The sequence below is a fragment of the Esox lucius genome, chromosome 9, assembly GCF_011004845.1.
Source record: "Esox lucius isolate fEsoLuc1 chromosome 9, fEsoLuc1.pri, whole genome shotgun sequence".
Lineage (NCBI taxonomy): Eukaryota > Metazoa > Chordata > Actinopteri > Esociformes > Esocidae > Esox > Esox lucius.
In genome coordinates this window covers 7,891,619-7,906,456 of record NC_047577.1, presented here as the reverse complement: position 1 = coordinate 7,906,456, position 14,838 = coordinate 7,891,619, and the positions used below count along the sequence as shown (strand labels likewise).

General features: G+C 41.5%; 1 protein-coding gene across 1 annotated transcript; it reads right to left on the bottom strand.

Moving 5' to 3' along the window:
* Window positions 1-4,917: 4,917 nt before the first annotated feature.
* Window positions 4,918-7,634, bottom strand: LOC117594922 (B-cell receptor CD22-like; the record flags this gene model as incomplete). Its single annotated transcript, XM_034294477.1, has 3 exons — window positions 4,918-5,195; window positions 5,282-5,524; window positions 7,289-7,634. Coding segments are annotated over 3 exons (867 nt in total), but the record flags the coding sequence as incomplete, so codon positions are not given.
* Window positions 7,635-14,838: the final 7,204 nt, after the last annotated feature.

The window sequence follows — 14,838 nt, the reverse complement described above, 5'->3', positions numbered from 1 at the left end:
CTTCCACATGATCATTGATGCCCCACAAGGTGAGATCTTGCATTGAGCCCCAGACCGAGGGAGATTGACCGTCATCTTGAACTTCTTCAATTTTTAAATAATTGCGCCAACAGTTGTTGCCTTCTCACCAAGCTGCTTGCCTATTGTCCTGTAGCCCATCCCAGCCTTGTGCAGGCCTACAATTTTATCCCTGATGTTCTTACAAAGCTGTCTGGTCTTGGCCATTGTGGAGAGGTTGGAGTCTGTTTGATTGACTGTGTGTACAGGTGTTTTTTACAGTTAACTTGTTCTAACAGGTGCAGTTAATACAGGTAATGAGTGGAGAACAGGTGGGCTTTTTAAAGAAAAACTAACAGGTCTGTGAGAACCGGAATTCTTACTGGTCAGTAGGTGATCAAATACTTATGTCATGCAATAAAATGCAAATGAATTATAAATAAATCATACAATGAGATTTTCTGGATATTTGTTTTAGATTCTGTCTCTCACAGTTGAAGTGTACCTATTATAAAAATGACAGACCTCTACATGCTTTGTAAGTAGGAAAACCTGTAAAATCAGCAGTGTATCAAATACTTGTTCTCCCCACTGTATTTTCTTTTTGATATGGTGGCATTGACTGACAAAAAAAATCACAGGGTTAGGTGTACTTACATTGAACGTCCACAGACACAAAGGGAGAGCTGAGACGTCCATATATATTCTCAGCCTCACAGTAATATTCTCCACTGTCCTCAGATCTGATGTTAGTGATGCTGTAACTCTGTCCTGATGCTATTGGTGAGGTTACAGTCTTCTTGTACCAGGTGTATTTGTCCACAGGTGGGTTGGCATCACTGCTGCAGGTCAGAGTCACTGAACTGCCTTCCACTATTTCACCAGAGGGACTGACTGACACTGAGGTGTTCTTTGGTCCATCTGGGGGACATCATGTTAAAAGAGTGTCTTAAAACAATGAATTACAATAGATGGCATTATGGAACTGGGACTTAAATAATATTTGTACAAGTTACATAATATACAATTACCTCCACATATCATGTTGTAAGTATTCATTAAACCTTCAGTTGTTCTATTTCATATGTTGGCACTGACTAATGAAAAAATATGGTTAGAAATACTTACATAGAACCACAACAGACACCGAGAATGAGTTAAGACGTCCATATTTATTCTCAGCCATACAGTAATATTCTCCACTGTGCTCATATGTGATTTTATTGAAGCTGTAACTCTGTCCTGATGCTTTTGGTGAGGTTACATTCTTCTTGTACCAGATGTATTTGTCCACAGGTGGGTTGGCATCACTGCTGCAGGTCAGAGTCACTGAACTGCCCTCCATTATTTCACCAGAGGGACTGACTGACACTGAGGTGTTCTTTGGGCCATCTGGGGGACGTTATGTTAAAAGAGTGTCTTAAAACAATGAATCACTATAGATGGCATTATGGAACTAGGTCTAATATCATGTTTGTACAAGTTCCATAATTTACTATTACCTCTACATATTATGTTGTAAGTATTTCTTGAAGCTATAGATTTTCTGTTTGATATGGTGGCATTGACTAATGAAAAATATAACAAAGTTAGGGTTACTTACAATGAACGTCCACAGAGACAGAGGAAGAGTTAAGATGTCCATATATATTCTCAGCTTCACAGTAATATTCTCCACTGTCCTCAGATCTGATGTTAGTGATGCTGTAACTCTGTCCTGATGCTATTGGTGAGGTTACAGTCTTCTTGTACCAGATGTATTTGTCCACAGGTGGGTTGGCATCACTGCTGCAGGTCAGAGTCACTGAACTGCCCTCCACTATTTCACCAGAGGGACTGACTGACACTGAGGGGATCTTTGGGCCATCTGGGGACATTATAATAAAATACAATATTTTAAAACAATTAATTATTGTAAAAGGCATTATGGAACTTAGACTCAGGTTAAGATTGTACAAGTTACATACTAAACTAATAGCTCTACAAATCATGATGTAAGTATTCATTGAAGCTTCTGTTTTCCTGTTTTATATTTTAGCATTGACAAATGAAATAAAAAAATCACAGGGTTATGTGTACTTACATTGAACGTCCACATACACAGAGGAAGAGTTGAGACGTCCATATTTATTCTCAGCCTCACAGTAATATTCTCCACTATACTCAGTTCTGATGTTAGTGATGCTGTAAATCTGTCCTGATGATTTTGGTGAGTTATCATTCTTCTTGTACCAGGTGTATTTGTCCACAGGTGGGTTGGCATCACTGCTGCAGGTCAGAGTCACTGAACTGCCCTCCATTATTTCACCAGAGGGACTGACTGACACTGAGGGGATCTTTGGACCATCTGAGGGACATTATATTAAAAGAGTGTCTTATAACAATGAATCACTATAGATGGCAACATGGAACTGGGTCTAATATCATGTTTGTACAAGTTACATAATATAATATTACCTCTACATATCATGTTGTAAGTATTTCTTGAAGCTATAGATTTTCTGTTTGATATGGTGGCATTGACTAATGAAAAATATAACAAAGTTAGGTTTACTTACAATGAACGTCCACAGACATTGAGGAAGAGTTAAGATGTCCATATATATTCTCAGCTTCACAGTAATATTCTCCACTGTCCTCAGATCTGATGGTAGTGATGCTGTAACTCTGTCCTGATGCTATTGGTGAGGTTACAGTCTTCTTGTACCAGGTGTATTTGTCCACATGTGGGTTGGCATCACTGCTGCAGGTCAGAGTCACTGAACTGCCCTCCACTATTTCACCGGAGGGACTGACTGACACTGAGGGGATCTTTGGGCCATCTGGGGACATTATAATAGAATACAATATTTTAAAACAATTAATTATTGTAAAAGGCATTATGGAACTTGGACTCATGTTATGATTGTACAAGTTACACACTAAACTAATAGCTCTACAATTTATGATGTAAGTATTCATTGAAGTGTCTGTTTTCCTGTTTTATATATTAGCATTGACAAATGAAATAAATAAAAAAACAGGGTTAGGTGTACTTACATTGAACGTCCACATACACAGAGGAAGAGTTGAGACGTCCATATTTATTCTCAGCCTCACAGTAATATTCTCCACTGTCCTCAGATGTGATGTTAGTGATGCTGTAACTCTGTCCTGATGCTTTTGGTGAGTTAACATTCTTCTTGTACCAGGTGTATTTGTCCACAGGTGGGTTGGCATCACTGCTGCAGGTCAGAGTCACTGAACTGCCCTCCACTATTTCACCAGAGGGACTGACTGACGCTGAGGGGATCTTTGGTCCATCTGGGGGACATCATGTTAAAAGAGTGTCTTGAAACAATGATTTACTATAGATGCCGTTTTGGAACTGGGACTTAATATTTATACAAGTTACAAAATATATAATTAACTCTACATATCTTTTTTTTAAGTATTCAATGAAGCTATAGATTTTCTATTTGATATGGTGGCATTGTGTAATGAGAAAATAACAGGGATAGGTGTACTTACATTGAACATCTACAGACACTGAGAAAGAGTGGAGACGTCCATATTTATTCTGAGCCTCACAGTAATATTCTCCACTTTCTTCAGATGTGATGTTAGTGATGCTGTAAGTCTGTCCTGATGCTTTTGGTGAGGTAACAGTCTTCTTGTACCAGGTGTATTTGTCCACAGGTGGGTTGGCATCACTGCTGCAGGTCAGAGTCACTGAACTGCCCTCCATTATTTCACCAAAGGGACTGACTGACACTGAGGGGTTCTTTGGGCTATCTGATGGACATTATGTTACAATACAATGTTTTAAAACAATGAATTACATTAGAAGGCATTATAAAATCAGAATTGAATCATGATTGTAGAAGAAACATACTAAACAAATAGCTCAACCTATCATTTTGTAAGTATTAATTGACGCTTAAGTATTAGTGTTTGATATGGTGACATTCACTAATAAAAACATCACAGAAATAGGTGTACTTACATTGAACATCCACAGACACGGAAGAAGAATTGAGACGTCCATATTTATTCTCAGCTAAACAGTAATATTCTCCACTGTGCTCAGATGTGATGTTAGTGATGCTGTAATTCTGTCCTGATGCTTTTGGTGAGGTTACAGTCTTCTTGTACCAGGTGTATTTGTTCACAGGTGGGTTGGCATCACTGCTGCAGGTCAGAGTCACTGAACTGCCCTCCATTATTTCACCAGAGGGACTGACTGACACTGAGGAGATCTTTGGACCATCTTTGGGGACATTTTTTATACAATACAGTATCTCAAAACAATGAATTACTATAGATGGCATTATGGAACTGGGATGTAAATCATGTTTGTACAAGTTACGTAATATACTATTACCTCTATATATCATGTTGTAAGTATTTATTAAAGCTATAGATTTTCTGTGTCATATGGTGGCATTGTGTAATAGAAAAATAACAGGGTTAGGTGTACTTACATTGAATGTCCACAAACACTGAGAAAGAGTTTAGACGTCCATATTTATTCTCAGCCTCACAGTAATATTCTCCACTCTCCTCAGATGTGATGTTGGTAATGCTGTAACTCTCTACTGATGATTTTGGGGAGGGTACAGTCTTCTTGTACCAGGTGTATTTGTTCACAGGTGGGTTGGCATAACTGCTGCAGGTCAGAGTCACTGAACTGCCCTCCATTATTTCACCAGAGGGACTGACTGACACTGAGGGGTTCTTTGGTCCATCTGGGGGACATCATGTTAAAACAGTGTCTTAAAAAAATGAATTACTATAGATGGCATTATGGAACTGGGGCTTAAATAATGTTTATACATGTTACATAATATACAATTACCTCCACATATCATATTGTAAGTATTAATTAAACCTTCAGTTGTTCTGTGTCTTATGTTGGCACTGACTAATGAAAAAAGATGGTTAGGCATACTTACATAGAACCACAACAGACACCGAGAATGAGTTTAGACGTCCATATTTATTCTCAGCCACACAGTAATATTCTCCCCTGTCCAGATATGTGATGTTATTGATGCTGTAACTCTGTCCTGATGCTTTTGGTGAGGTTACAGTCTTCTTGTACCAGGTGTATTTGTCCACAGGTGGGTTGGCATCACTGCTGCAGGTCAGAGTCACAGAACTCCCCTCCACTATTTCACCAGAGGGACTGATTGACACTGAGGTGTTCCTTGGGCCATCTGGAAGCCATAAATATTATGAGCAATGCAGAACATAAAATGTATCACTACAATATACCTAATATACCTTCTATTGAAATACTCACATGTGACTATGAGTTTCTTCTCAGGTGAGGGAAGAGACTCAAGTCCTTTTACAGCACAGGAATAGTTCCCAGCATCCTCACTGCTGACTGGGTTTAGATGCAGACTTACTTCCTGGTTGGTGAGGAGTTGTTTGTTCCTGTACCAGATGTAGGTGTGGCCAATCAGAGTACATGTGGTTATACAGGTCAGATTCACACTATCTCCATCTGTCACAGTGACAGGTGTCATCTTCACCTGCAAACCTGAATTAGATTAATATTACACGCTGAGTTAATCACCATAGTAATGGCTCCCTACATTGACTTAGTTACACATTTCTGTCAATGCATACATGATAAAACAGCTGAATATGGATATTGATAATAATCTGGATTATATGATGAATGTCCAACAATCAATTTGTCTTCTCTCCTGTCACTCCCAGCTCATTGGCCTGGAGTGGAGTAATGGTGTACAAGTCAACCATTTGAAGATCTCTGCATTACTCTAACAAGGGAGAGAGTGTTTGAAAAAAATAAATTAACAAACAGTACAATCACATGGAAGCCTTTCTATAGCTGGCCTCACAGGGAGGAGATAAACCTTGCTCAGGGAGATGACCAGGAAGCCATAACTGACTGACAGACGTTCAGAGTTCCTGTCTAGTGATGGAAGAACCTACCAGAAGAACAGCCAATCCCTACAGAACTCCACATGTCCGGCATTCAAGGTAGAGGGGCTGCATGACAATTAATCCTCAGAAAAAGGCACTTGTGTCAGGTTCAAGGTCACTAGTCAGAGGTAAGGCTCTGACTTAATAGTCGTAAAGCAAAAGAATCCACTGGAAACACTGGAAAAAGCCAACTGGTCTTAAAGAACCCACTGGAAACACTGGAAAAAGCCAACTGGTCTTAAAGAACCCACTGGAAACACTGGAAAATGCCAACTGGTCTTAAATAACTCATTGGAAACACTCGAAAAATCCAACTGGTCTTAAAGAACCCACTGGAAACACTGGAAAAAGCCAACTGGTCTTAAAGAACCCACTGGAAACACTGGAAAAAGCCAACTGGTCTTAAAGAACCCATTGGAAACACTGGCCAACAGGTCATAAGCGTTTATTCTGAAAGCTCTGATACAATTGGAAAAACACATACATGTTTTACCTGTCAGTAGACAACCCTGAATACTTCTTTGTCCTATTTCTCTTCCTTCCTATTGGTTACCCATGTGCTATGAATGTTTTAATGTGACACCTAGGCCGGGTTGCCCTTTGTCTGACCTTACAACATACATGGAAAACAGGAAACACGTGAATGAAACAAGAACATGTATATGCATTTTCTTTCACCCTTAACCACAGCGCTATTATTCCAGACAGTTTATCAGACAGTTCATCTGGTCATTTCTACTTTTAGTAAACATTTTGCTTAAAGCCAGTGAATAAAAGGAAACAACATCAGCATTTAGTAAATGTCAGTTCTTACACAAATATTTATCTTTGGATGACATTAAGGTCCTCACAAAAGTTAATCAAAGATTACTCATGTTAGATCAATTCTCTAGTTAAAACTGATAAATGCATACTATATTACAAATTGACCCAACAACATGACAGCTTTGAATTTGTTGAAGGGCACCTAATGAACTCTCAGATCACAAGAGACAAGATTCTTGTTTCGGATGAAACCATCATTAAAGTCTATCCCCTGAATGCCAAGCACCTGAAACCAGAGACTAACTAAAGGCAGTAATCACTGGCAAAGGTGCTTCAACAAAGACCTGAGTAAAGAGAAGAAGCAGAAGACGCGGCAGCTAAAGGGAGTGGCAACACATGACAAAGCTCCCGGCAGCCCTGAACATCACAGAACACCAGATAACTGTTCATAACAGCATTAAAACATAGTTTTTTTTGCCTTGCCTTATTATCTTCTGTTTTTTACACAATATTAATATTTCATAAAAATACTCAATTTCCCAGACTTAAAAATAAATAAAGAATATTATCATAAAGAATGTTACTGTACCTGTGACAGACAGAGTGACTCCAGGACCCCCAGTATATTTGTCTCCATCTGTTGTGAATCTGAATTTGTAAACAGCTGAGTCAGTCTCTCTCAGGTCTGTGATTGTCAGGGTGTGTCTATACTTCTCATCATGGTACTTCACACGACCTGTATAGTCTGAGTCCACAATCAGGTTCACAGGATTTTTGTATGTATCTTTAGTGAACCAGAAGGTTGATGTGACTGTTCCACTGGGAAATGTGTAAGAGCAGGACATCTCCACTGTTGACCCCTTCAAGACACAGATACTCTGAGTGGAGTATCTCACAGTCCAGTCATCTTCACCCACAACAAAAACAGTCACAAAACAGAAGAATCAGTTAAAGATACACTAGATGTAGTTGGCATGAAATGACAGTATTGGAAGTGTCCAGAATTTGCAACTGTTCATTGTTCTGAAATGGGGTAAACTATAAAAGGTATTCCATAATGAAAACAGATTGAAAAAAATATTGATTCCTACAAGGAGGCTTTTTCTGTCATATATGTTTTAAGCAATCTGGCATCTTTGTATTGTTTTCTACTTTCCAGTCATGTTATTGACTAACAGAAGATTCTCCAGTAACATGTAAGCCATTTGACAGAAGTATACACTTCTCAAATAAATTAAGGGAACAGGTGATCATCTCACGTAATCATCTCAGTATAACACCAAGTCAATTGAACTTCAGGGGTATCATTCTGTCCAGTTAGGAAGCATAAGCAATTGTGAATCAATGTCACCTGTTTCGGTGGAAATGAAAGGTGCACTGGAGAGGCAACAGCAAAACAACCCTAAAAAGGGAATGGTTTTGCAGGTGGTGGCCTCAAACAACTGCTCTCTCCTCATTCTTCATGACTGATTTTTCTACAGTTTTGCATTTTTCTTGTGTCCTTGTTACTACTGGGAGCATGAGGAGGTACCTGCAGCCCATTCAGGTGACACAGGTAGTCCAGCTCCTCCTGGATGGCACATCCATAAGTGCCATCCCATGAAGGTTTGCTTTGTCTCCCAGTACAGTCTCAAAATCATGGAGGAGACACCAGGATGCCTGCAACATCATCCAGCATGACCGGTTTGGCGGTGGGTCAGTGATGCTGGGGAGGCATATCTTTGGAGGGTCACACAGACTTCCACATGCCAGCCAACGGTACCATGAATGCTGTTAGGTAATGGGATGAAATCCTCAGACCCATCGTCAGAACTTACACTGGTGCAGTTGGCCCTGGGTTCCTCCTGGTGCAGGACAATGCCTGGCCTCATGTGGCCAGAGTGTGTAGGCAGTTCCTGGATGTTGAAGGCATTGATGCCATTGACTGGCCCTCACATCCACCAGACATGAATCCATATGAGAAACACTGGGATGTTAGGTATTGGTGCATCCGCCGCCGCCAAGTAGCGCCACAGACTGCCCAGGAGCTCACTGATGTCCTGATCCAGGTCTGGGAGGGGATCCCCCAGGACACCATCCGCCGTCTCATCAGGAGCATGCCCAGATGTTGTCGGGAGTGCATACAGGCACATGGGGGCCATACACACTACTGAGTCACATAATGAGTTGCCGTGATGAAATTCACGCATATTGGAAGAGCATGTCATTTTAGTTGGTTGGTGATTTTGGTTTCCAATGACAGTTGTTATGTCATTTACACAATGTAATTACACAATGTACAGTAAATATTTTGATCCCTTATATAATATATTTCCTTCATCGAGACCCGATGTGTTATTTAAGGATTCCCAATTTTTCTTTTTATATATAGCTTAGTATTATTGTGACAAACTGTAGTTAAATAATAGTATGAGAGTGTTGTTCCTTTGGGTGCTCCTCCTATATGGCCATATGGCACATTTACAGTAAACAAGCATATTAAAGTGGTTGCGTTGGAATCGTTGGAAATTAAACAATGTTTTCAGAAGTGTGCAGAACTCTATATGTGTCTTAGTGTGACTGATTATAATATATGAGTCAGATTTGTCACAACCATCTAATCGCAGAATGATGCTATGCTTTAAATGAGGTGTTACCAAAAACATTTATCATATCTACAGTATACAGTACTTCAATTTACATTAAAATAAAATTAAAATAAATATTGAATTCCTTTGAACTGCAGTTTACAGTTGTTAATATGTATTTGCATTGCAGTTATAACTGCAGTCAACTTAACTGACATTTTTATTATAAAGAATGTTACTGTACCTGTGACAGACAGAGAGACTCCAGGAGAACCAGTATATTTGTCTCCATCTGTAGTGAATCTGAACATGTACACAGCCGAGTCACTCTTCCTCATATCTTTGATGGTCACTTTGTGGCCATTCTCATCATCGCTATGGTAGATCACACGGTCTTTGTAGTCTGGGTCCTCAGTCAGACTCACAGGATTGTTTTTTGCATCATATTTAATGAACCAGAAGGCTGATGTGACTGTACCACTGGGAAATGTGTAAGAGCAGGACATCTCCACTGTTGACCCTTTTAAGGCAGAGATACTCTGAGCTGTGTAGGTCACACCCCAGCCATTCTGACCCATTACCACTAAAACCGTCAGACATTAGAGGGACATTAATGCAATCACAAATCTGTAGCCTGCCCACACTTAATTCTGGAGGTGCTGATTTCAATATGAATGGAAACCACAGATGCATTTTACTTATTAGTTTGTGAAATATATTTTCTAATGTGAAGTGGGAACACCCATGATTTCTTTGGTACTGAAATATATTTTCAAAGTATGGAAGCCCTGAAAAAAAAATTCGAACAAAAAATACTATTCGATTTTTTACTAAGTCGTTCAAATGAAATAAACGTAGTCTCTGGGCCCAAAAGCATTTATATTGCCTTGGGCTTCAGGGCCTCCATATCAAAGAGTATTTATTAATTGTATAGATTATTGCCAATAAAAAAAAGTGGTGACCAGCCGTGAAAACCTTCTTTGGGGGGAACATGAAGTGCATTGAAGAACATGTATACTATTTAATTAAGCTTTATAACACCTTTTATAACACTGACTGTAAGCATTTTAATACATTTACTCATAAGGTCACATATCCTTCATTTCAATTGCATAACTCAATTATTGTGTTTCTGTCGTTATATTCTAAAGTAAACATTAACATAATGTAACGTTGACAATTTCATTCTCGTATTACTTTCTAAATACGGTCATAAAGGAATGGGAAATGCCTAACCAAACACCCCAGAAAAAATGTTAACAAATAGGGTATCTACAATTCTTATTATGTTAAGACATTTACTTACAATCATAATTTAGATTTTTCTGTGGATTGATGAAAAGGGAAACCAAAACATAAAAATGTAAACATACCTGTCAGAGACCAGAGAAAGACCACCGACCCACTTCCTGTTGTTCTCAAGACCATTGTTGGATCTCCCGCCCTGTTGTCTTAGAAACAGAAAGAAACACTCACTCTGTAGCTGCTGGATAACAGAAACATCTACAAAGGTATTTCAGATCTCTTTAGCTTTGCCCATTATTCTAGTACTACACTTTTAAAGTATATATCAATGAGTTTGTCGCTCCAACAATAACAGTCAGTAATGTTTAGCTGACAATGTTGATAAACCTTTATTTACATTTCAAACGCAGCTGTAGGCAAAGTCATGGCATGGGGAGGCATGGTGAAGGTAGTGTCATGGCATGGGAATGCATGGTGGAGGTAGTGTCATGACATGGGGTGGCATGGTGGAGTTAGGGTCATGGCATGGTGGAGGTAGTGTCACGGCATGGGGAGTCATGGTGGAGGTAGTGTCATGACATGGGGTGGCATGCTGGAGGTAGTGTCATGAAATGGGGTGGCATGGTGGAGGTAATGTCATGACATGGGGAGGCATGGTGGAGGTAGGGTCATGGCATGGGGAGGCATGGTGGAGGTAGTATCATGGCATGGGGAGGCATGGCTGCCTCTGTGATGGACTCACTCATTTTTATTGATGATGAAACGACTGATGGCAGCAGCAGAATTACTGTAATTCAGAACTGCACAGGAGCATCCTGACTGCCAATCGACCATGCAATGTCACCAGACTCTTTAAGTGGTGCTTCACACTATACAACAGGACAATGTCCCAAAAGCATTTCACTAGATGAAGAGGATATCAGAAACTCACAAAAACTAGCAATAGCTCAAAATGGCTAGCCAAGGCATCTCAAACAATGATACCAAGAGTTTGGTGATGTCCGTGGCCCATGGAAAATAGGTGGAGGGAACTCTGAAAATGCTGTTCTTCGTAGTAAGTAAAACAATGTGTTTGAAAGGCTAGAAATGAAATGTGACAGTCTGTACTTTATCATCTTTTAAATATATTTTCATATGCCTTGAGTGTGTATAGCAAAAGTAGCAATCCTGACTATACTGTCCCAAAATGTAAAGAGTGCACTCTAGATACAATAGCTTATTAGCCGATCTGGGTTTATAACCAAAGCTAGCACAAACACAGCACTGTTTCTCTATTTGTTAGTGTAATAGCCAGCCTGCTTACATGCAAATATGGGTTTAATATGCAGCAGTGAAAACTATGCTTATAAATACGTTGAATAAGGTGAAAAAAATATATAAAATTGCTGCGTTTTGAATGACACAATGTTGTTCCCAGGAAGGCGTTCCGGAGGCATCCGAAACAGATGCCCAAGCCACCTCAGTTGACCCCTCTCTATGTGGAGGAGCAGCGGCTCTACTCTGAGCTCCTCCCGAGTGACCGAGCTTCTCATCCTAAGGGGGATCTCTAAGGGATCGCCCAGCCACCCTGCGGAGAAAGCTCATTTCGGCCGCCTATATCCGGGATCTTGTCCTTTCGGTCATGACCCAAAGCTCATGTCCATAGGTGAGAGTAGGAACGTAGATTGACTGGTAAATCGAGAGCTTCGCCTTGCGGCTCAGCTCTTTCTTCACCACGACAGACCGATACATCGCCCGCATTACTGCAGAAGCTGCACCGATCCGTCTGTCAATCTCCCGTTCCATCCTTCCCTCACTCATGAACAAGACCCTAGATACTTAAACTCCTCCACTTGAGGCAGGGACTCTCCACCAACCTGAAGTGGGCAAGCCACCCTTTTCCGACTGAGGACCATGGCCTCGGATTTGGAAGTATGATTCTCATCCCCACCACTTCACACTCGGCTGCAAACCGTCCCAGTGCATGCTGAAGGTCCTGGTTTGAAGGGGCCAACATGACAACATCATCTGCAAAGAGCAGAGACGAAATCGTGTGGTCCCCAAAACTGAAACCCTCTGGCCCCTGGCTGTGCCTAGAAATTCTGTCCATAAAAATTATGAACAGAACCGGCGACAAAGGGCAGCCCTGCCGGTGTCCAACATGCACTGGGAACACAGGCGTGTCAACCAAGACAGCCCCACAACATCCAGAGACTTGAGGTACTCAGGGCGGATCTCATCCACCCCCGGTGCCTTGCCACCGAGGAGTTTCTTGACCACCTCTGTGACTTCAGCCCGGGTGATGGACGAGTCCACCTCTGAGCCCTCATCCTCTGCTTCCTCAATGGAAGACGTGACGGCGGAATTGAGGAGATCCTCGAAGTACTCCTTCCACCGCCTGACAACATCCCCAGTTGAGGTCAACAGCTGCCCACCTCTACTGTAAACAGCGTTGGTAGGGCACTGTTTCCCTCGCCTGAGGCGCCGGACGGTTTGCCAGAATCTCTTCGAGGCCAGCCTATAGTCCTTCTCCATGGCCTCACCGAACTCATCCCAGGCCCGAGTTTTTGCCTCCATAACCACCCCGGCTGCAGTCCTCTTGGCCTGCCAGTACCCGTCAGCTGCCTCAGGAGTCCCACAAGCCAACCATGCCTGATAGGACTCCTTCTTCAGCTTGACGGCATCCCTTACTTCCGGTGTCCACCACCGGGTTCGGGGATTGCCGCCTCGACAGGCACCGGAGACCTTACGGCCACAGCTCTGAGCGGCCGCTTCGACAATGGAGGTGGAGAACATGGTCCACTCGGACTCAATATCTCCAACCTCCCTCTGGATCCAGTCAAAGCTCTGCCGGAGGTGGGAGTTAACCCTTGGTAGCCTATGGGGCTTTCGGCCGGATTTCACTAGTGGGACATGTTGGGTCCTAGATTCATTTCTGTAACAGATACAACCTATTATGATGTATCCTTTTAATAGCAACCCCTCTGGCTACAATAAAAACACATAAAAACAGACTTCTGGGTCAATATTTATAAAACTCATCTGTTTGACAGGCAAAAAAAATGTTTTCGGAAAACATTTCTGCCATTCAGCATCAAGATTTTTTTTTTAAAGCATTATTAGATTTTGTGTCAATGGTATTTCCTCATACTTTCATGCCTTTACTATCAAATTACACTGTAATTGGGTTGAAAATAATGAAAAATAATATAATAGAAGGTAAAAAATATAGGCACCCCCAAAAAATGTGGTTCTTCTACCTAGAAATAAAACATTATGAAATAAATAAGATTGAATGTAAAATCCCATGTAATAGGTGTAATGACTCAAAACGGCCAGCAGATGGCAGCACTAGATCGCTAGTTACGTTTGGACTTATATATTTTATAAACTCAGAAAAATTACCAACTTCTTCCCAAAAACTCAAGAACATCCCCATACTATTTTGACTAAATATTAATTTTTATATCTTATATATAATACAAACGATGTATTATGGTTAAAAACATCATATATAGTGATGTACACGCTTGTAATATTTATACTGATGTACAAATGAGCCTTTCTAAGATGAATAGGCAATGTCGTTGCCTGGTGAAAAGTTCTCATAGCAACCCAAACTATACAACTATACAACCCATATTATACACGGAAAACCCCAATTATACACGGAACGCTTCAGGAAAGTGGCTACAAATAATATACCATTGGAATCGGACGATTATGGAGAATCTATTTTTCGAAATATTTATGCAAATTAGCACTGTCCGCGGGATCGCGGACGTCGACCATGAGATCTCTCTGACAGGAGACTCGGCCAGACGTTCCCAGCAGACCCTTACAGTACGCTTGGGCCTGCCGAGTCTGTCCAGCTTCCTCCCCCGCCATCGGATCCAACTCACCACCAGGTGGTGATCAGTTGACAGCTCCGCCCCTCTCTTCACCCGAGTACCCGTCAGCTGCCTCAGGAGTCCCACAAGCCAACCAGGCCTGATAGGACTCCTTCTTCAGCTTGACGGCTTCCCTTACTTCCGGTGTCCACCACTGGGTTCGGGGATTGCCGCCTCGACAGACCTTACGGCCACAGCTCTGAGCGGCTGCTTCGACAATGGCGGTGGAGAACATGGTCCACTCGGACTCAATATCTCCAACCTCCCTCTGGATCCAGTCAAAGCTGGTTGAAGTCCCCCAGTAGAACTATAGAGTCCCCAGTCGGAGCACTTTCCAGTACCCCTCCCAGAGACTCCAAGAAGGTCGGGTACTCTGCACTCACGTTCCGCCCGTAGGAACAAACAACAGTGAGAGACCTATCCCACGACCCGTAGGCGCAGGGAAACGACCATCTCGT